Below are 22,687 nucleotides of genomic sequence, written 5' to 3'. Positions count from 1 at the left end.
TTTGATAAAATACTGTTTTCTGAAGGGAAAATATACGGGGGAAGCAAAATCTTGGCTTGATAATGAGTTTCCGGACTCTGCCCCAGCGAAATCAACAATAATTGATTGGTATGCAAAATTCATGCGTGGTGAAATGAGCACGGAGGACGGTGAACGCTGTGGACGCCCGAAAGAGGTGGTTACCGGCGAAAGCATCAAAAAAATCCACAAAATGATTTTGAATGACCGTAAAATGAAGTTGATCGAGATAGCAGAGGCATTAAAGATATCAAAGGAACGTGTTGGTCATATCATTCATCAATATTTGGATATGCGAAAGCTCTGTGCAAAATGGGTGCCGCGCGAGCTCACATTTGACCAAGCAACAACGTGTTAATGATTCTGAGCGGTGTTTGCAGCTGTTAACTCGTAATACACCCGAGTTTTTCCGTCGATATGTGACAATGGATGAAACATGGCTCCATCACTACATTCCTGAGTCCAATCGACAGTCGGCTGAGTGGACAGCGACCGGTGAACCGTCTCCGAAGCGTGGAAAGACTCAAAAATCCGCTGGCAAAGTAATGGCCTCTGTTTTTTGGGATGCCCATGGAATAATTTTTATCGATTATCTTGAGAAGGGAAAAACCATCAACAGTGACTATTATATGGCGTTGTTGGAGCGTTTGAAGGTCGAAATCGCGGCAAAACGGCCCCATTTGGAGAAGAAGAAAGTGTTGTTCACCAAGACAACGCACCGTGCCACAAGTCATTGAGAACGATGGCAAAAATTCATGAATTGGCCTTCGACTTGCTTCCACCACCGTATTCTCCAGATCTGGCCCCCAGCGACTTTTTCTTGTTCTCAGACCTCAAAAGGATGCTCGCTGGGAAAAAATTAAGCTGCAATGAAGAGGTGATCGCCGAAACTGAGGCCTATTTTGAGGCAAAACCGAAGGAGTACTACCAAAATGGTATCAAAAAATTGGAAGGTCGTTATAATCGTTGTATCGCTCTTGAAGGGAACTATGTTGAATAATAAAAACGAATTTTGACAAAAAAAATGTGTTTTCTTTGTTAGACCGGGAACTTATCAGCCAACCTGTTAAGTGTGATTGCACTCAACAACAACAATTACCAGAATTTGGCATTAGCTCAAGAGAATTGAGAGTACTAAATCAGAGAATATCAGACGGCTGAGATATGGGTAACCAATTTGTGTGATTGCTTTACTACGGTGTTTTCGAGAGACCAACACTCATACTAACAAACACCGACAGTCGTCGGTTGCATTGGATAATGGTGGTTGAATTTTTTTTCCAATTGGTGTTTTAAGATTGCAAATATTGGTGTTTACTAAATACACTGGTCGGTTGCGGTAGATCGCAGCCGTTCTCTGGTGTCTATCTCGTTTCCTTCTGGGTGTTGCAAACATATGCACCAACTTATAATACCCTGTTCCACAGTGTGGCGCAGGGTATAAATAGTTGAAGTCGAAATTTTGTAATATGAAATTTTTGTGAAAATCGAGCATTTGATGTTAAGACAACACAACAATCAATTTTTTCCGAAAAAAATTAAAAATCGACTTGTGAATTGAAAGGGGAACGTTATGTACATATTTTTATGCCGATAATTGATCAAAAAACCGAAAGTCGCCACATCAAAATTCAACTTATTTAGATTAAAGCAAATGTCGAAAGTTAATTTTATTACCTTTTTCGATTCTAATTGTAATTAAAATACATTTATAATATAGCTACACCCTCACAAAAAATCGCTTCTGTAACATATACTCCCAAACATATTTTGCTTCAAGCATATACATTTTTGGGTATTGCCCAAACATTTATATGTTTGATCTCTACCAATATATAATATGTTTGAAAGCATATTGGTCTAAACAATATATGTTTGGGTAGTCTAAGTTCCAAACATTTTGTATTTTTGCATCCAAATTCAATAATGTTGTCTTCCAAAAAACAATATGGTATTATGTGACCATATAATATGTTTGGATGCATTTTGCACCCAAAAATATTATATGCTTAAAAAAAATTCTCCCAAACAATATTGTGCTCAAAATTTTATTTATTTGTTTATATATTTACAATCATTATGAATTATGTAAATAAACAGGTAATATAGGAAAATAAACAACATAGGTTTTCGACCTGAGTGCTCAAAATTTTGTTTCTGCCCAATTGTATATTCCCCGACGTCTTTCCCACTTCCACGAGATTTTTTAGTTCTTAGCACCTTTTTCTGTAATACAAACATTGTAGAAGAAATTATTCAATTTTATGATTTTTTCTTTAATTTTACCTTTTGCCGGACGGGGATTCGAACAGCGGACCACACAGTTTGTAAGGATCAAAGAAGTAGCTGATCAATTGCCCAAGGAAAAATAAAATGTTAATTTTGTAATAACAAGCAACAACCACCAACTTAATTCAATATCGCTCCCTGTTAAATAGCGCTCCAAGCTACTAAACACATATATGTTTATAGGCTATTTCTAAATTAATATATGTTTGCATCCAAGCATATTATATTTACAAACATTTTATGTCCCAAACATAATATGTTCTAACATATTAACATATATGGCCCAAACATGTTATGCTAGTTTATGAACATTATATGCTTGCACTCAAAAATATTGTGTTTAAAAATTTGTGTTCCAAACATATAATGTTTATAGCCAAACATATGAAAAACAGTCTTTTTCATCCGTGTAGAGACTTGAAACTCCAGGTACCCTCCTAAAATTTTATTACCTATCGATGTGTGGAAAAATCAGGACGAAAAATCTAATACAAGGATATGTTGGTGTACACATCACATTCGTAACACATGTGGTCTGGACAGACCCAAATATAGTTTATTCAAGAATGATGTACTTTACCTATTTTAATGTACAAGCAGATTGTCCAGTAAATAAAAATACAATTCGGTTAGAATATATCCTATTGGTCATCGTATTTTCACTCTCCTTCTCACAAAAACCGTTTGAGAAAATAAGAACAAAGAACCAAAAATGAAAAATGAAAAATCAAAAGCAAAAACCATTTGAGAAAAGCATAGCAAAGAACCAATAGATATAGAAAATATACCTTAATGGTATGAAAATACGACAGTAATAATGTAATAATATCAACAAAATAGCATATTTTCCATATAAATACATTAAAATACATAGTGAGTCTGGCCAGGCCTCATGTGTTACGAATGTGACTATCGAAATATGTGTATGATGGAGGTTTAAAACAATACCGACCAAAATTTTGAAATAGTTAGACTATTTTGACTTTTTATTCTTATTACCGTTCTTAATACATACATCAGCACTATAATTTTTTTTTTTTGTTCTGCTTTGGCATCACAGTGACGTAAATGAAATCAAAGCCGGCATGGAAAAATATAACAAAAATATCGATCACAGCCAGAAACAAAACAAATAATAATGGGCAAATTGGTTAAAGATGTAAGGCGTGCAACTACTGTTTACTTAGAATATCATTAATCTCGTCCAATGTGCTGCCGCATATGCCTTGGAGCAATTTCAAATGAAAACAGAAATCGATTTATCGTCAGGTATCAAATTAAGACAGTTAAATGGAAACCCAGCAGGCATCAATGAATGAAATCTAGCAAAGAATATAACACAATGAATAAAACGCTTCAATTGTAGTGAAAACAACCAACGGAAATCATGCTGGAAAACAAAAATTTTCAAATAAAATTGTTATATAAATTCGATATACTGCAAAGCTGGATTACAAGAACATTTCACAAGTAGTTTTGATTTTAAATATTTTTTCTTTTAGTTTCACGTCTTTCTAAAAATATCCATACCTTGCAGTTTTTAAAATATATATTACTTATTAGACGCTAACTACACACCAAAATCTAATTCAGATCATACAAAATTCAATTACCATATATCACGAGCACTAGTCCAGTGAAGAAGGAAAGAAGGAGGCTGCACTTTTATGCAAACTAACTATAGCCAAGCAAGCCATGAAAATTCCTTGTTGCTATACCGGTAGCCTTACATAAAATAAATTTGGAATAAAATCATATTTGCGGTACAAAAAAAGGTGAACCAATTAATACCATAAACAACGACGATAGCGTACAACAGTTAACAGTACCTTAAGGCTAACAAGTTGCAAAGATGGAGCATTGAATTCCACCATAATGTCCTTCTCATCAGCCATGGAAATGTTCAATTTGAAAGAAATTAAACTAAATCAATTTGTGTAACATGTTGCCCCAGCAGATTCTGAAATTGCTTCTATTGGTCAATGCTACAAATTGATACACACCTCCACACCAATTGTAACAATAATAATAGTAATAACTGGAGCGAGTTTTATATAGACGAAAAACTTCACTATAAAAGGAAAAATAAACTTCACAAAAAAAAAAAAAACAATGAAAAAGTGGAAAGAAATTAATTATTAATTTTAGACATTTTCATCTAAACTGTATCACAAACTCCGTTATTATATGTTACAAATAGTAAATATTGTTCGAGAATTTTTTGTATGTCATAAGAAAAATTCATATTTTGTATAAAGTACACTGAACAATATATATGGTCGTGAGGCCAAAGATTCCATATCCTTAAAATACGAAAGCGAATTTTGTTTAGCATGGAAGACGCATTTTTATGTATAAAGTTTTTTTGCTTATCCAGAAGTCGATAAACGTTTCAATGAATTCCGCATGTCTTCATTGTGAAATGATTCAACTTAAAAACTGGGTAAATTTATATAAAGGGTGGTTAAATTGTAAGGGCCGATGTTGAACGAGAACCACGCCTAAACGCCAAGTTTTTTTCCGAATTTTATTTGACATTTCTCTATTTCAGACCTACTCAATTTGAACCATGGAGAGATACACAATCCAACAATGTGTTAAATGGTTCCAAGAAATGGCAACAGTGGATGATCAATTTTCGAAGAAAATCATCTTCAGTGATGAGGCACATTTTCACCTCAGTGGATTCGTCAATAAACAGAATTGCTGCATTTGGGCGAATGAGAATCCAAGAGTGATCGTCGTAAAACCAATGCATCCACAAAGAGTGACTGTTTGGTGCGGTTTTTGGGCTGGCATCATCGGGCCGTATTTTTTCCAAAATGAGGCCGGTCAGGCAGTTACTGTGAATGGTGTTCGTGAGATGATAACGAACTTTTTATGGCCCGAATTAGAAGATATGTATGTGGACGATATGTGGTTTCAGCAGGACGGTGCCACTTGCCACACAGCTAACGAAACAATGGCTCTTTTGCGCAACAAATTCAATGGCCGTGTTATATCACGTAATGGCGATGTTAATTGGCCGCCAAGATCATGTGATTTGACACCGTTGACCTTTTTTTTGGGGTTATTTGAGAGAAAAGGTGTACGTCGATAAGCCAGCAACAACTCAAGAGCTAAAGGATGAGATAATTCGGCACATTAACGGCTAGGAACCTCCATTATGCCTCAGCGTCATCGAAAATTTGGACATTCGGATGAAGGTGTGCCACCGAGGTCGCGGCACCCATTTGGCCGATATTTTGTTTCATACATAATTGAGTAATACCAATATATCATAATAAAATAAAATTACAATTTTAACCACCATTTATAAGAAAATTTTGTTTGAGAACTTGGCTATAATAATTCTGAAAAATTCTTTAAAATGAAATCGTCTTTAAGTTTGATTACTTTTTTGTATTTTGACTTCAAAAATAGGGTATGTTTTTCAATCCTTTATTTTAACGACGTTTTTTCTTTGAAACATAGCATAATTTCTACTAGTTTAGTCCGAATTTGGAAATTTAAGTTGACCTTAACACATTTTAAAGGACTTTGAAAGCACATGAAAAAAAAGATGAAAATTCGAAATAATTAAAATTTGTTTCCTAGAATCATGTACGAAAAACTCAAATTCAAAAGAGCATTGGGTCTTAAATAAGTCCCTACACTGCAAAAAGAGTGAACCCACCAGTAAGAAAAACTTTAACTAAACAATATTACAAACGCTGACATCACAAAAATCAGTAAATATTTGTCGACAAATTTAAGACAATTTATTAGACATAATTATTATTTTTTTTTCACTTTTTAAAGAAAATTTTGTAGTTTAATTTTAAAGAAATAAAGTTTATTTAACTAATGTACGCAAAACATCAGTAGAGTAGAGGAAACTTCCTCCAAACATAATAATTCCATAAACTAAAATAAAGTTAAATTGGCTTTAGTGAAATGGAGAGTTCACTTTGTTTTGAGTGTACTGCAATCCCTCGATTTACATCGTCTCGGTTTACGATGTTGCGATTTACGTTTTTTATATGTTTGCTTTATTTTTTATGAATAAAAGGCTGAATTACATTTATGTTTGAAGTTTTTTTTTACTATGTAGACGCACATACATACATAATTAACTTAGGAGTAAGTATGAGCAATTTTTAAATCGGTTTACGTCGTAAAATTCCGGAACCAATCACGACGTAAATCAAGGGATCAATTTTCCGCTTCTTTGGATCGGAATATATATCAAAATCGTTAGTGTAACGAGAAAATTTTTTGAAACCGGGCAAGATGTTCTTTTCAGTATATGTTCGTCATTTGCACAATATGTTTCGAGTTTCGTGCCCACAAAATAAAATTTGGGGGAAGTTGGTGAACAACTGATCCATACACACAAAAAAAAAATTTTCTGATTCAATCACGAAATTAATTGATCCAATTAATTTTTTAATTGAAATTTCTTCAATCACAGAAATGATAGTATCAATTAAAAAATTAATTGACAGTCAATTAAAAAATTAATTGATCCAATTAAATATTTAATTGATACTATTAATTTGTGTGATTGATTTTTATTTCAATTAAAAAATTTGTTGAATCAATTAAGTTTTTAATTGAATATTTTTTAAAACTCAATTAAGATTTTAATTGGAAAAATTTTCGTGAAATTTGTTTCTGTGTAGGTAAGAAAGGAAAGGCAATGCTGAATTTCCATGGAAGGAAGATTACGCCGTGCATTTGGTGGGACCAGCTGGGTGTAATGTATTACCTGTTTGGAAAAGCACGACAAGGTAATTTTGCAGCGCGATAACGCTCGGCCCGTAAACACTTATTTGAAAACACTCAAATGGGGAGTCCTATCACATCCGCTGTATTGCCTGTTCCGCTGTTCAACTTAATGACACATGGCCTGCTTAATCAGCGTACCTATGCAGAAGCAAACAATTGGAAAATGGGAAATAGTAGTGGCTAGCGAAGGTCATACTTCGATTGATCAGTCTTGTATAATTACTTTCGGAATAAATTCTCAAACATTTAGAATTTGTCCTCCCTACCATATATGAAAAGTAGCATAGCACTTTATGGATCTAAAATACCTCTAGATTTTAAATTGCAGGGAAATCGGATATATATAGGCTTAAGAATTCAAATCGTGTAATCGTTTAATTATATCATACAACCAATACATCACAAACTGAATGACGTATCGATTATGCTTTAAAACAAACATTTTTGTAGGATCAATATAATCACGGATAATTTTAAAATATGTGTTTGAAATACGAAGCCTCAAATATAAGCTAAACAAGTAAGGAAAGTCTAAAGTCGGGCGGGGCCGACTATACCATACCCTGCACCACTTTGTAAATCCACATTTTCAATACTATATCAAATCCGTCAAATGTGTTGGGTGCTATATATAAAGGTTTGTCCCAAATACATACATTTAGATTAGGTTAGGTTAGGTGGCAGCCCGATGTATCAGGCTCACTTAGACTGTTCAGTCCATTGTGATACCACATTGGTGAACTTCTCTCTTATCACTGAGTGCTGCCCGATTCCATGTTAAGCTCAATGACAAGGGACCTCCTATACATTACATACATTTAAATATCACTCGATTTGGACAGAATTTGATAGACTTTTACAAAATCTATAGACTCAAAATTTAAGTTGGCTAATGCACTAGGGTGGAACATAATTTTAGTAAAAAAAATATGAGAAACATTTAAATCTGAAGCAATTTTAAGGAAACTTCGTAAAAGTTTATTTATGATTTATCGCTCGATATATATGTATTAGAAGTTTAGGAACATTAGAGTCATTTTTACAACTTTTCGACTAAGCAGTGGCGATTTAACAAGGAAAATGTTGGTATTTTGACCATTTTTGTCGAAATCAGAAAAACATACATATGGGAGCTATATCTAAATCTGAACCGATTTCAATCAAATTTGGCACACATGACTATACTACCAATTGTACTCCTTATGCAAAATTTCAAGCTAATCGGGATAAAACTCTGGCTTCTGGGTCCATATAAGTGCATATCGGGCGAAAGATATATATGAGAGCTATATCTCAATCTGAACTGATTTCAATCAACTTTGGCACACCTGACTATAGTACTTATTGTTCTCCTGGTGCAAAATTTCGAGCAAATCAAGGTAAAACTTTGGCTTCTGGGTCCATATAAGTGCATATCGGGCGAAAGATATGTATGGGAGTTGTATCTAAATTTGAACTGATTTCTTCCAAAATCAATAGGGTTCTATTCTGACCCAAAAGAGGAACTTGTGTCAAATTTGAAGGCGATTGGACTTAAACTGCGACCTAGACTTTGATCACAAATATGTGTTCACAGGCAGACCCACCCTGAACATTATTGCCAAAGACACCATGTGTCTATCTCGTCTCCTTCTGTGTGTTGCAAACATATGCACTAACTTATAATACCCTGTTCCACAGTGTGGCGCGGGGTATAAAAATAAAGATTAATTGAAAAAGCCGTAAAGAATACACCCACGCTTCAAGGTAACTAAACAATCACCAAAAATTATTGAAATGAAGGAAACTTTCTCATATTGGGGAAATTCTAACTAAAACATAATAATTCCCATAAAATAAAATAAACTTAACTGGCTTTAGTCCAAAAAATTATATACTACGACACCCAATGAAAAAATGATTTTTCATATCAATTTAAATTGAAGAATAAAAAAAAATATTGCAAGAAACTTAATCCTCTGTCTAGATACCAGACATACCACAGGAAATCTATGGTATGTAACACAATACTTTTTAAGACATGCTCATTCATTTGCTCCAATTTAAGAATACGTACATATAAATTCGGTAAGAATTTTAATTTCGCTAGAAATGTTTTAATAACACATGCTGTGATTTTTGTTCCACAAATAAAGACATTTTGAATACGAAAAAGCAAACAATTTATTTAAGTTGTTTTTGTTTTCTTTGTTTTTTTTTCTTTTTTTTTTGTGTAAAACCGTTTTTCTATACTTTTGGTAAATAAAAAAAATTGTGAAAACCGAGATTGTTGTCTGTGGTCATTTCTTTGTTGCAGACCATTGCACAACAAATCGTTATCATTAGTGTGGTCAAGATGAAGCCACATTGCAGACCAAGGCCTTGTGACTAGACCAACAGAACTTGCAGTACTTAATATACGACTCAAGAATGTGTTAGAAGTCTGCTGTTTTTTTCTAGCTACACATGCGCACAGCTGCTGCTACAGTTTTTTCGTAGTTTGAACATTTTTTTTAGTTAAAATTCTACAATATGAAATCAAAGAATGAATGCAATTGCATACACCCGAATTGTCGGGCGTTAAATATACGACAGGCGTTGAAGGAAGTTTGTGGTTTAGAAATAATTTTCTGCAAATTGTCTTCAAAACAAAAACAAGTTAGTAAAGTCTAAAGTCGGGAGAGGCCGACTATATTATACTCTTCACCACTATGTAGATCAACATTTTTGATACCATCTCAACTCCTATTCAAAGGTTTAGATTCCCATATACAAATATTTAAATCAGAACCGATTGGGAGAAGCATTTTTTAACTTCTACAAAATCTTTTGACTTTAAATTTAAATCGGTTAACGCGCTGCAACGAAACATAATTAAGTAAAAAACAAGTAAGTAAAGTAGAAAGTCGGGCGGGGCCGACTATATCATACCCTAAACCACCATTACAGAATTAGTAATCATAAGCATTTGTGGGGTAGCATATAGGTCTGGGAGATAAACCGCAGTTGCATATTTAAGAAAATTAAGGGGTACATGTCTATGGGTGCTTTGTGTCAATCTGACTATAGCTCATAGTCAATATTGCCAGGGAAAATGTTCGGTTTACCCTACAAGGACAAAAAAGTTCCCTACTTTCCCATACATTCCCAAACAATTTTCCCTACTATATTTTTCGTTAAATTTAAAAAAAATTTACAAAACAAAAATGGTTCTAAGTACTTTATTATCTTAAAACATGAACATGCAATGTATATAACTTAGAATATAAATTTGTATTACCACCACGGTTGCCACAGTTGATAGAATTCTACCCAAATTAGTAATCTTTTTTGTTAAATCTCTATAAAAATAAAATTTTGGAAAAAGTTTCTATAAACACATTTTTGTGAGAAATTTTTCTATAGAAATAACATTTTAACAATAAATTCTATAGAAATAAAATTTTGAGAAAAAATTCCACAGAAATAAAATTTTGAGAAAAATTTTTATAGAAATAATATTTTGAAAAAAATGTCTATAGAAATACAATTTTGACAAAATGTTCTATAGAAATAAAATGTTGACAAAATTTTCTACAGGAATAAAGTTTACCACACATTGGTAAATATCAAGCCTTGCCGGCTTCTAATTCCCTCCTCTAGAGGCACCAAAATGTAAAAATTATTACAAATTGTGTTGAGTGAAAATGTCCTACATTGTGGCCCTACAAGACGCTAAATATTAGAAAAACCATACATATAGGGAATTTCCACTACTTCTAGCAACACTGGCTGTGTTGATATCGCGCCTACGGAGCCCATTATTAAAAAAGAGAAAATCGTTAAATTAGTGTGGGTAATAAATACAAATTTGTAAAAATCGAGCAATATTCTTATGTAAGAGAGTATAAGTACGATCGGCTAGTACATCAAAATTTGAAATTTGAGTAACATTGGTTAATAAATAAGAGTACTATGGTCAAGTTTGGGAAAATCGAGCGATGCATATATATGGAAGCTATATCTAAATCTGAACCAATTTGCATAAAATTTGTCGGGTTTGATTAATACCACAAAAGGTTACCTTGTGCAAGATTTGAGTAAGATCAGTTAGGAAATGAGGCCTGTATGGTCAAACATAAGGTTATAAGGGCAAATTTTTATTTGCTATATCTAAATTTGAACCGATTTCGATGAAATTTTGCACATATAGTTAGTACTATAGAGGACTGCATCTAGCCAACTTTTAGTAAGATCGGTTGATAAATAAGGGTTTTATGGCAAAATTTAGAAAAATCGGGCGGTACATATATGGGAGCTATATCTAAATCTGAACCGATTTCGATGATTTTTTGCACATATAGTTAGTGCTATAGAAGATTATATTTAGCCAACTTTGAGTAAGATCGGTTGATAAATAAAGGTTTTGTGGCCAAATTTGGGAAAATCGGGCGATACAAATATATGAGAGCTATATCTAAATCTGAACCGATTTGGATGAAATTTTGCAGACTTGAAGGGCGATGGAAAAGATTACCTTTTGCCAAATTTCGTGAAGATCCGTTTGAAAAAACGCGCAACGTGACCCCATTTGTCGAAATCGGGCGATACATATATATGGGAGCTATATCTAACTTTGATCCGATTTCTTCCAAATTTAATAGAGTTCGTCCTTGTGCCCAAAAAACTCTCTGTACCAAATTTCATCAAAATCGGGTAATAATTGCGACCGGAATCCTGTGAACAACAAATACATGGACAGACGGACGGACGGACACCAAGCGCTAGATCGATTGGCTAGATTGGCCGATCAAACTTATTATACCCTGACCACTATGTGGTTTAGGGTATAAATATGGGAAATATAAAGCTAAAGCCATTTTATTGCACAAAAGTGCATTTATGATTTATCCGACGATACATATGTATTAGAGGACAATTTGAGGAATTTTTTAGTTTTGCTCCTTAGCAGTAGTAAGTTCACAAGGATATTGGCTAAATTTCACGACAATTGTGACAATATTTGGCCACATCGAGCGACATTTACACAGCCTGAACCTTAGCTAAATCCTCTGTGGAAAGTATCAGGACATCTTCCCTGACGTTGTACTATTTTTCCCTAAGTCGGAAGAATATAGGTCGCTTTATCTAAATCTGAACCGATTCTGATAAAATTTGACACAGTTAGATAGAAAGTTAAATCTTTGTTCTGTGTTAAATAAAATCAATTGCAGTAAAATTCCGTAAATGTAAATTTTTTCTCAGGGAAAAATTTGAAGTAAACCGAAATGAAAATTTGGTCTCCGGTTGTTATATAAATCTAAATCGGGCGAAATATATACATGGGAGCAATATCTAAATCTAAACCAATTTTAACTAACTTTAGCATGAATAGCTATATCAATTCCAGTCCCTCTGCATAGCCTCACATAAATCAGAGTAAAACTTTGGCCTCTATGGTCATATGAGTCTAAATCGGGCGAAAGATATATGTGGGACCTATATCTAAATCTGAACCGATTTCAACCCAATTTAGCAAGGATTGGTAGAATTTCAATTTGACTCTGTGCAAAATTTTACGGGAATCGGTGTTAAAATTTGGCTTCTACGGTCATATGAGTCTAAACCGGGCGAAAGATATATATGAGAGCTATATCTAAATATGAACCGATTTCAAAAAAATTTAAAATGTATTGGTAGAATGTCAATTCTGTTCCTTGTGCAAAATTTCGGACGAAAGCTATGTATGGGGGCTATATCAAAATCTGAACCGATTTCAACAAAATTTAACATACATTGGTAGAATGTCAATTCTGTTCCTTGTGCAAAATTTCACGTAAATTTGTGTTAAACTTTGGCCTCTGTCGTCATATAAGTCTAAATCGGGCGAAAGATATATATGGGAACTATATCTAAATCTGAACCGATTTGGCTGATATTTTGCAAGTTTTTCGAGACTCATAAAATATTCGGATGTACGGACTTCGAAGAAGATCGATTAATAAACACACAAATTATAACCAGATCGGTGATAAATATATATGGCAGCTACACCCTCAACAAAAAAAAAAAAAAAATAGCATCTGTAACATATACCCCAAACACATTTTGCTTCAAGCATATATATTTTCAGGATTGGTGCAAACAAAATATTGTTTGTATTGTTCAAACATATTATGTTTCACCTTACATTGGTAGTAAAAAATTTTCTTTGTGTGGATATATTTTTAAGGCGCCAATTGGTTACTTCCATTATTTTACTTGCAGCATACTCTATAGTAGAGCTGTGCACGTGACACGAAAATGTCGTGACTCACGCTTGAGTCGTGAGTCACGCTAACAGCAACGACGTGAGTGTGTATGAGCTTGATTAACCAACCAAATGTCGTGCGTGAGTCACGAAAATAATATCCTCGTGAGTGTGCGTAAGTAACGAATTTCGGAAAAAAACGCTCACGAAAATAATCCCGCTTACGAACATCAAATGTTTATGTTACGAGTTGAATTCATTTATAAGTTTAGTGACATCCTAGAGTTTTATAACGCTCTCGAGGTGAATTACTCATAAAATTATTCGTGAGTCATGAGGTTTTTCGTCACGATATTTTTTATGAGTCACGACTTTTAAAAGATTTTAATTCAATTCTAAGACGAGTGCTATACTAAACGATTGGTCTCTGACTTTTCCTTCTTGGCGTTACAAACAAAAGCACATACTTATTATACTCTGAACCACAGTAGAGGTGAAGGGTATAATCCTTCGGTGCCCCACAGGTCCCCAGCCTCAAGATTTAATTTTGGAAACCTCATCATGAAAGAAAAAATTTCATTTGGTTTGGCAGTGTAATTACACGCAAAAAAATAATTCTTTCCTCCCAAACGAAATTTTAGACAAACAAAGTTCGTTTCTCATTTGCTTTTCGCTGTAAGGAAGTGTATTTGGAAGAAAAGTATATACTTTTTGTGATAAACGTTTATTCTTTTCCAGGATGTAAAAACAATTTCATAAAGACTAACTCAAAAAAAAAATTTTCTGGCTAATTGCATTTTCCCTCACATCTTTCTCACTTCCACGAAGATTTTTAGTTCTTAGCACCTTTTTCTGTAATACAAACAATGTAGAAGAAATTATACGATTTTATACATTTTTAAAATTTTTTTACCTTTCGCCTGGACGGAGAATCGAACCGCGGACCATGCACTTTGTAAGCCAACACACTAACCACTGAGCTATGTACCTGTTATGGTCATCAAGAGATAAATATCCATATAAGTTATATTTATATAGCATAGCTTGCGGCGCCCACGAACCGAATAAACAAAGTTTATTTAACAGAAACAAACATTTAGTTTGGCACCGTGGAGCAGTGGTTGCTACGTCTGATTCTCATGCTAAGGGTCGTGGGTTCGATCCCTGCTTCGATCAAAGTTTTTTTTTTTTTTACATACATTCTACATATGTTCGGAAGATTCCGAAAAAAATGTTCAACATTACATTGTACTATATTAAATTTTGAACTGTAAAATGTGTTTTATTAAAGACCAAAAGTCAGAAAAGAAGAGTGTTTGATATAAACGAAATGGACTCTGTTGTTGTTTCAAAAATAACTTTTTTTATTGAAAAAATAAAAACTTTGTAACAAACGAATTTTTTGGTGATAAAAGTTTAAAATTTTCGAAGCAATTCAAAAAACTCTATCAAAAGAAAAACGTTTTCGGTACACGTTTTCCAAACGTTTTTTTTCTTTGCGTGTACCATGATAAAATTCGTTCGTATAGGTTGATATTTATTTATCCTCCACCATTTAAAATGATCAAGAACTAAATAGGCTTATATAGGTATTTATTTTTCCTTTTTTATCTAACACAGACTCCATATAGACTAACATAGAAATTAATATACATTGCAACTATTATGACAGTCTTTAGTAGAACTTTCTATGCAATCCATGGTGGAGGGAACATAAGATTCGGCTTGCCCGAACTTTCGGCCGTATTTACTTGTTCCACTTAAGATTTTAATTAATGCGATTAATTTTTAGTTTGATCAAAAATTAATTAAATCTATTAATTTTTTAATTGATTGAGTTTTTCAAATTGTTTTAAGATTTTAATTGAAAAAATGTTTTGCAGTTTCAATCACAAAATTAATTGATCCAAATAATTTTGAATTGTAATTTCGTCAATTACGGAAATGATAATACAAATAGCCGCCGCTAAGTACAAAAATTATTGTTCCCATTAAAAATGAAATTAAATTAGTATTAGTTTGATCGACAAATTAATTAAATTAAACGAATTTTTAATTGAATATTTTTATACCCTCCACCATAGGATGGAGGGTATATTAACTTTGTCATTCCGTTTGTAACACATCGAAATATTGCATCCAATCCGGCTGAAATTTGCAAAAATTGGTCCACATCGGTCCATAATTTTATATAGCCGCCATATAAACCGATCCCCCGATTTGGCTTGTGGAGCCTCTAAGAGAAGCGAATTTCATCCGGTCCGGCTGAAATTTGGTACATGGTGTAAGTATATGGTCTCTAATGACCATGAAAAAATTGGTCAACATAGGTCCATAATTATATATAGCCGCCATATTAACCGATCACCAGATTTGACCTCCGGAGTCTCTTGGAAGACCAAAATTCATCTGATTCAGTTCAAATTTGGTACGTGGTGTTAATATATGGCATCAAACACCAATGCAAAAATTGGTCGAAATCGGTCCATAATTATATATAGGCCCCATATAAACTGATCCCCAGATTTGACCTCCGGAGCCCCTTGGAAGAGCAAAATTCATCCTATTCGGTTGAAATTTGGTACGTGATGTTAGAATATTGTATCCAACAACCATGTAGGAATTGGTTCATATCAGTCCATAATTATATATAGCTCCTATATAAATCGATCGCTAGATTTGACCTCCGATACCTTATGGAGAAGCAAAATTCATCCGATCTGGTTGAAATTTGGTACGTGGTGGTAGTATATGATATTTAACAACCATGCCAAAAGTGGTCCATATCAGTCCATAATCATATATAGCCCCCATATAAACCGATCCCGAGATTTGGTTTTGGAGCCTCTTGGAGGAGCAAATTTCATCCGAGTCAGTTGAAATTTGGTACATTGTGCTATTATGTGGCCGTTAACAACTATGCTTAACTAGGTCCATATCGGTCTACAGTTATATATAGCCCTCAGATAAATCGTTCCCCAATCACACAAAAATTGGTCCATATCAAGTTCATAATTGTATATAGCCCCCATATAAGAGACCCCCATATTTCAATTCTGGCTCTCTACGTTTCGTGCAAAAAGTTCATATCGATTCGTAATTATTTGTAGACTTACCTATACATAACTTGTTTGTCTAATATATACCACGTATGGACTAACTCACAATTTAGAAAACGATGTTAAGAATTTTTAAGATACCACAACCCAAGTAATTCGATTGTGGATGAGATTCTTTAGGAGAAGTTTCTACGCAATCCATGGTGAAGGGTACATAAGATTCGGCCTGGCCGAACTTACGGCCGTATATACTTGTTGAAAATTGATTTTGAAATTTTTGAAATTAATATTCGTGTATCATCTATAAAACTTTTGCAACTTTCTTTTGCCATTTTCTAACCATACGCAAGAAATAACAACAAAAAAAACTAGAAGAAAAATTAAGAATACAAAGCCGTTATGGTCAACGATTTAGATTTCATTGTTACACACAAGCTATGCCGAAACATCAACAACGACAAGCCATGTGGAAAACATTGAAAATCTGGAGTTGGCCCCACATAGCAATTGTTTAGGCCATGTTTGCTTTACTTAACTAAAGCCCCCAATTTTAGAAAATTTCTTTATGTCTATTTGTAGATTTTGGTGAATTGCAAACAGATGGATGGACAATCGAATGAATGGAAGAAGGACAGCCGGACTATGCTACATGATACTGGAACGAGAGACCTCAACAGTTCTATGGCAACAAGTGTTGAAGAATAATTTTTGCACGCAACCACATTAGAGGAATATCTCAGCGAATATGGGTCTCACTCCCATTCTGTGCGGCAGAGTGAGTGAGCCGTTTTGGCAATGTTCTGGATGAAACATTTGGAAGATCCATAAATTCCACACCTAATGGGCGTGTTAACCACAAATAAAAGTACAATGCCAGAATCATTTGTGCATAAACATAAATAAGAAATTCACTGGGAATAATAATACTCGCACTACCAAACCACCATCACATATAGATATCCAATGGATAGCTGCTATTCAACAAGAATTCGCAACAATTGCGAATGGTGATCAAATAATCAAGAATAGAATTTTTTTTCTCAATGAAAGATTTGTCTATAGACAAAAGAGGAAAGAAGAAAACTGTGCTGAAAGGTGAGGAAGTTTGAAAAAAAAAAATAATAATACTGCGTTGAATAAAAATGACCAACAATTGGTGGAGTAATTTTTAGCAGTTTTTCCAAGAGAAATTTTATATGATGTGAACTGGTTCGTCGCATAATCAATATTTGATTTATTCTGGAAAAATTAAAAAAAAATAGATCATGTGATTTTCCAACTATAACTCGAAATAAATTTTTTACAACTATTTATATGCTGAATAAACTGTTCAATAAAGTTTAATATCAATACAAGGTATCTAGATATACAAAATATATATTATATGAAGGATCTTCTGCGGATAGTGGAGTTCTCTTCCTCAATATCAAATCGTAGAAATTTGAAAGCGAGTACAATGTGTCTTACATGTCTATTTTATATGTTTGGGGGCATTAAAAAACGCCTATTTTACGTCTATATTGGATGGCGATTAATTCTTGAGTATTCAATGTTTTTTTGTTGTAGACCTGAGGTAAGGTTTTTTTTATTTTATTGTTCTTCATAGTTTTTATATCTCCCAGAATGTCTTAAATTCTGCCTTTCTGAGCATACATCTATCGGTAATCCAAAATGAACCATTCCCTTTTCTAAGACTTCAACCAAATGTTCACCGGCCTTGGCTGGTGGTTGAAATGAGACCGAAGAGATAACATGATCCGTCAAAGGTTTGGAATACTCAAATGTATCACTAATTGGATTGGTAGTCATTGGAGTAGTTGTAAATCCAGGACAAAGACCCAGAATAGTAACACCAGTACGATTATAATAAAATGGATCCTAGAAGCAGGAAAATATTAGAAAAAAATGATATAAATATCTATGGACTGAGGAAAACTTACAGCTAAAGACCGCGTAAAACCAACAACACCAAATTTCGAAGCACTATACACACTAATGCTACCCATAGGTTCAAGACCCAAAACTGAAGCAATATTAAGAACAACACCACCACGACCTTTATTTGATTTATCCATATATGGTAAGGCTTCCAAAGTGGTATTGATTAAACCAATCAAATTGACATTGATAGTAAGCTCAACATTACGGTCAGCAATAACACCGGCTCCATTGACCAAAACATCTATGTAATCAACAATGCTTACGGCCTGTTCTAAGGCGTTTTTAATGGATGACTTGTTGGTGATATCACATTTCAGAAAAGAAACTTTGGTATTTTTATTAATTTCTTGAATGATTTTCATTTTGTCCGGACATTCTGCAAGATCCATAATAATCAAATTCTAAGGACAATAAACAAAATCTTATTAGTAAAAAAAAAATAAAATATTACATATTTTATTTAAACATTACCGCCAAATTTTTTGTCATTAAACATTTACAAGATTCGAAACCAATACCACCAAGACCAACAAAGACTACATTTTTCTCATTTAAATTCATTTTCACTTTTTTATAGATTTTTTTTTTCAATAATAAATAAATATTTTGTTGTATGCCGTCTTCATGCGATAAATTCCCAATTAAGACTTAACGAAAGAATAGAAAGGTTGACGGCTTTTATAGACGCTGCAACAATTTTGAATTTAATAGCTGTCGAAATGCTTAATGCATCTCACGTCGAACGCATATTAAACCAATAGGGAAAATATTTTTTCAATCCTATGATCATATTACATACGATCAACAGTGACATTCTCAAAACCAAATACAGTGGATCAAAGCAAAATTTGGCAGAATTAATTGGATATAATTGGGTAATCGTATACACAAAGAAAAAAAACGTATACCGAAAACGTTTTTCTTTTGTTAAGAGTTTTTTGAATTGCTTCGAAAATTTTAAACTTTTATCACCAAAAAAATTCGTTTGTTACAAATTTTTTATTTTTTCAATAAAAAAAAGTTATTTTTGAAAAAACAACACAGTCCATTTCGTTTATATCAAACACTGTTTCTGAGTTTAGGTCTTTAATAAGACTCATTTTACAGTTCAAAATTTAATATAGTACAATGTAATGTTGAACATTTTTTTCGGAATTTTCCGAACATATCTGGAATATATGTACAAAAAAAAAAGAAAAACAAAAAACTTTGGTCGAAGCAGGGATCGAACCCACGACCCTTGGCATGCAAGACGTAGCAACCACTGCTCCACGGTGCCAAACTAAATGTTTGTTTCTGTTAAATAAACTTTCTTTATTCGGTTCGTGGGCGCCGCAAGCTATGCTATATAAATATAACTTATATGGATAGTTATCTTTAAAGAATTAAATTAGTTATAGTTAAAGAATTATTTTTTTGCGTGAATATGAATTCTACATACATTCCTCCGAAACGAAAATTTAGACAAACGAAACTCCTCTTTATTATAAAGTATTTTCTTTGAGATCATATAAACCAAATTTAATGAGAAGTGTTGCAACGATTGTCCTTTAAAAATATTTTTTAAAGTCAAAGGAAAATTTTATTTGTCAAAAAATTTCATTCTTCAGAAAAGAGAACTTTTCTTTCAGTTAGAATTTTTTCACTACTTTTATTACGAGGGTTGCCTTTTTATATTTCGGGACTAACAAACAAATACAAATATTAATAAAGGAAAATCGCTTTATTATTTTTCAAAATATTCTCCATTAAGATCTAAAAAAATCACAAAAAATAATTCTTTCATCCCAAACGAAATTTCTATTGTTAACCATTTGCTTTTCACTCTAAGGAAATTTGTTTGGAAGAAAAGTACACCAAAATACCATATTTCCAATTACAAAGTTGAATGAAGCTAAAAACTGATGCAATTATGATGATCAAACTAAAAACATCAAGTCAATAGTTGAAAATTTGTAAATGGTTGAAAATTTTTAATTTATGTAAAATACAAGTAACTTTATAATCAAACTCGGAAGACTAAGTCAGTTGTGCAAGTTGCAATTTGTACAAATTTTGTAAATTTTTTATTAAAATTTTATTTGAAAAAATCATGTTTTTAATCACATTAAAAACACTAAATTAAGAAAGTGATTAAAAATAACAGGTTGGCGATGTCCCCGGTCTGAGCATCTTTTGTGAAGCAACTTTTGTTATTGTGAAAAAAAATGGAGAGGAAAGGAATTTCGTGTTTTGATAAAATACTGTTTTCTGAAGGGGAAAATACGGTGGATGCAAAAACTTGGCTTGATAATGAGTTTCCGGACTCTGCCCCAGGGATATCAACAATAATTGATTGGTATGCAAAATTCAATCGTGGTGAAATGAGCACGGAGGACGGTGAACGCGTGGACGCCCGAAAGAGGTGGTTACCGACGAAAACATCAAAAACATCCACAAAATGATTTTGAATGACCGTAAAATGAAGTTGATCGAGATAACAGAGGCCTTAAAGATATCAAAGGAACGTGTTGGTCATATCATTCATCAATATTTGGATATGCGGAACCTCTGTGCAAAATGGGTGCCGCCCGATCTCACATTTGACCAAAAACAACAACGTGTTGATGATTCTGATCTGGCCCCAGCGGCTTTTTTTTGTTCTCAGACCTCAAAAGGATGCTCGCAGGGAAAAAAAATTTGGCTGCAATGAAGAGGTGATCGCCGAAAATGAGGCATATTTTGAGGCAAAACCGAAGGAGTACTACCAAAATGGTATCAACAAATTGGAAGGTCGTTATAATCGTTGTATCGCTCTTGAAGGGAACTATGTTGAATAATAAAAACGAATTTTTGACAAAAAACGTGTTTTTCTTTGTTAGACCGGGGACTTATCAGCCAACCTGTTAGATTTCTACACTATGGCTCCAAATTGGATGGACAAGTGGGTTTCGGAGTATATTCTAAAGATCTGGAACTTCGAATAGCGAAAATATTACCTGATCACTGTAGTGTTTTTCAGGCTAAAATATTTGCAATAAGAGAAGTGGTGAATTCGCTGAGAAGTAATGTTCCAAGCAATATTGGCATTAATATATACTCAGACAGTCAACCTGCAATAAAAGCCTTGGACTCCTCATTTCGAAAACGGCCATCGACTGCCGCAAATCTCTCAATGAGATGGCTGAGCAGCACAATATTCACCTAATATAGGTGCCTGCACGGATGAAAAAGACTGTTTTTCATATGTTTGGATATAAACATTATATGTTTGGAACACAAATTTTTAAACACAATATTTTTGAGTGCAAGCATATAATGTTCATAAACTAGCATAACATGTTTGGGACATATATGTTAATATGTTAGAACATATTATGTTTGGGACATAAAATGTTTGTAAATATAATATGCTTGGATGCAAACATATATTAATTTAGAAATAGCCTATAAACATATATGTGTTTAGTAGCTTGGAGCGCTATTTAACAGGGAGCGATATTGAATTAAGTTGGTGGTTGTTGCTTGTTATTACAAAATTAACATTTTATTTTTCCTTGGGCAATTGATCAGCTACTTCTTTGATCCTTGCAAACTGTGTGGTCCGCTGTTCGAATCCCCGTCCGGCAAAAGGTAAAATTAAAATAAAAAAAATCATAAAATTGAATAATTTCTTCTACAATGTTTGTATTACAGAAAAAGGTGCTAAGAACTAAAAAATCTCGTGGAAGTGAGAAAGATGTGGGGGAATATACAATTGGGCAGAAACAAAATTTTGAGCATTCAGGTCGAAAACCTATGTTGTTAGCACCTATATTACCTGTTTATTTTCATAATTCATTATGATTGTAAATATATAAATAAATAAATAAAATTTTGAGCACAATATTGTTTGGGAGAATTTTTTTTAAGCATACAATATTTTTGGGTGCAAAATGCTTCCAAACATATTATATGTTCACATAATAACATATTGTTTTTTGGAAGACAACATTATTGAATTTGGATGCAAAAATACAAAATGTTTGGAACTTAGACTACCCAAACATATATTGTTTAGACCAATATGCTTTCAAACATATTATATATTGGTAGAGATCAAACATATAAATGTTTGGGCAATACCCAAAAATGTATATGCTTGAAGCAAAATATGTTTGGGAGTATATGTTACAGAAGCGATTTTTTGTGAGCGTGTGGCCATAGGAATATACCGGGGAACTGCGAAGCAGATGAGCTAGCAAAGCCAGGAACTACCTTACATATTCCAGGGGATCTAGAATCTGTTGGTATGTCTCCGGCTACCTGAAAGCCCAAGCAAATATGGCCCCATTTAAACTTAAACCGCACACTAGATATGCTAGTGTTCTCGAGACGCCAGATATCACTCCTGATATGTGCTATAATGGATCGCTGTCTGATA

The 22,687-nt window shown here is 33.4% G+C and overlaps 2 protein-coding genes across 5 annotated transcripts in view; both read right to left on the bottom strand.

The window, feature by feature from the left end:
• Atg16 (Autophagy-related 16) overlaps window positions 1-22,687 on the bottom strand; it is a 553,304-nt gene that overhangs the window by 36,327 nt on the left and 494,290 nt on the right. The window lies entirely within an intron of this gene.
• On the bottom strand, window positions 17,654-18,937 carry LOC142221614 (alcohol dehydrogenase-like). Its single transcript, XM_075291386.1, is given in 4 exon segments — window positions 17,654-18,027; window positions 18,030-18,222; window positions 18,285-18,686; window positions 18,757-18,937. Coding segments are annotated over 4 exon segments (759 nt in total). The 5' UTR covers window positions 18,847-18,937; the 3' UTR covers window positions 17,654-17,953.

This window comes from Haematobia irritans, chromosome 1 (genome assembly GCF_050003625.1).
Source record: "Haematobia irritans isolate KBUSLIRL chromosome 1, ASM5000362v1, whole genome shotgun sequence".
Lineage (NCBI taxonomy): Eukaryota > Metazoa > Arthropoda > Insecta > Diptera > Muscidae > Haematobia > Haematobia irritans.
This window is presented reverse-complemented; position numbering and strand designations above follow the sequence as displayed.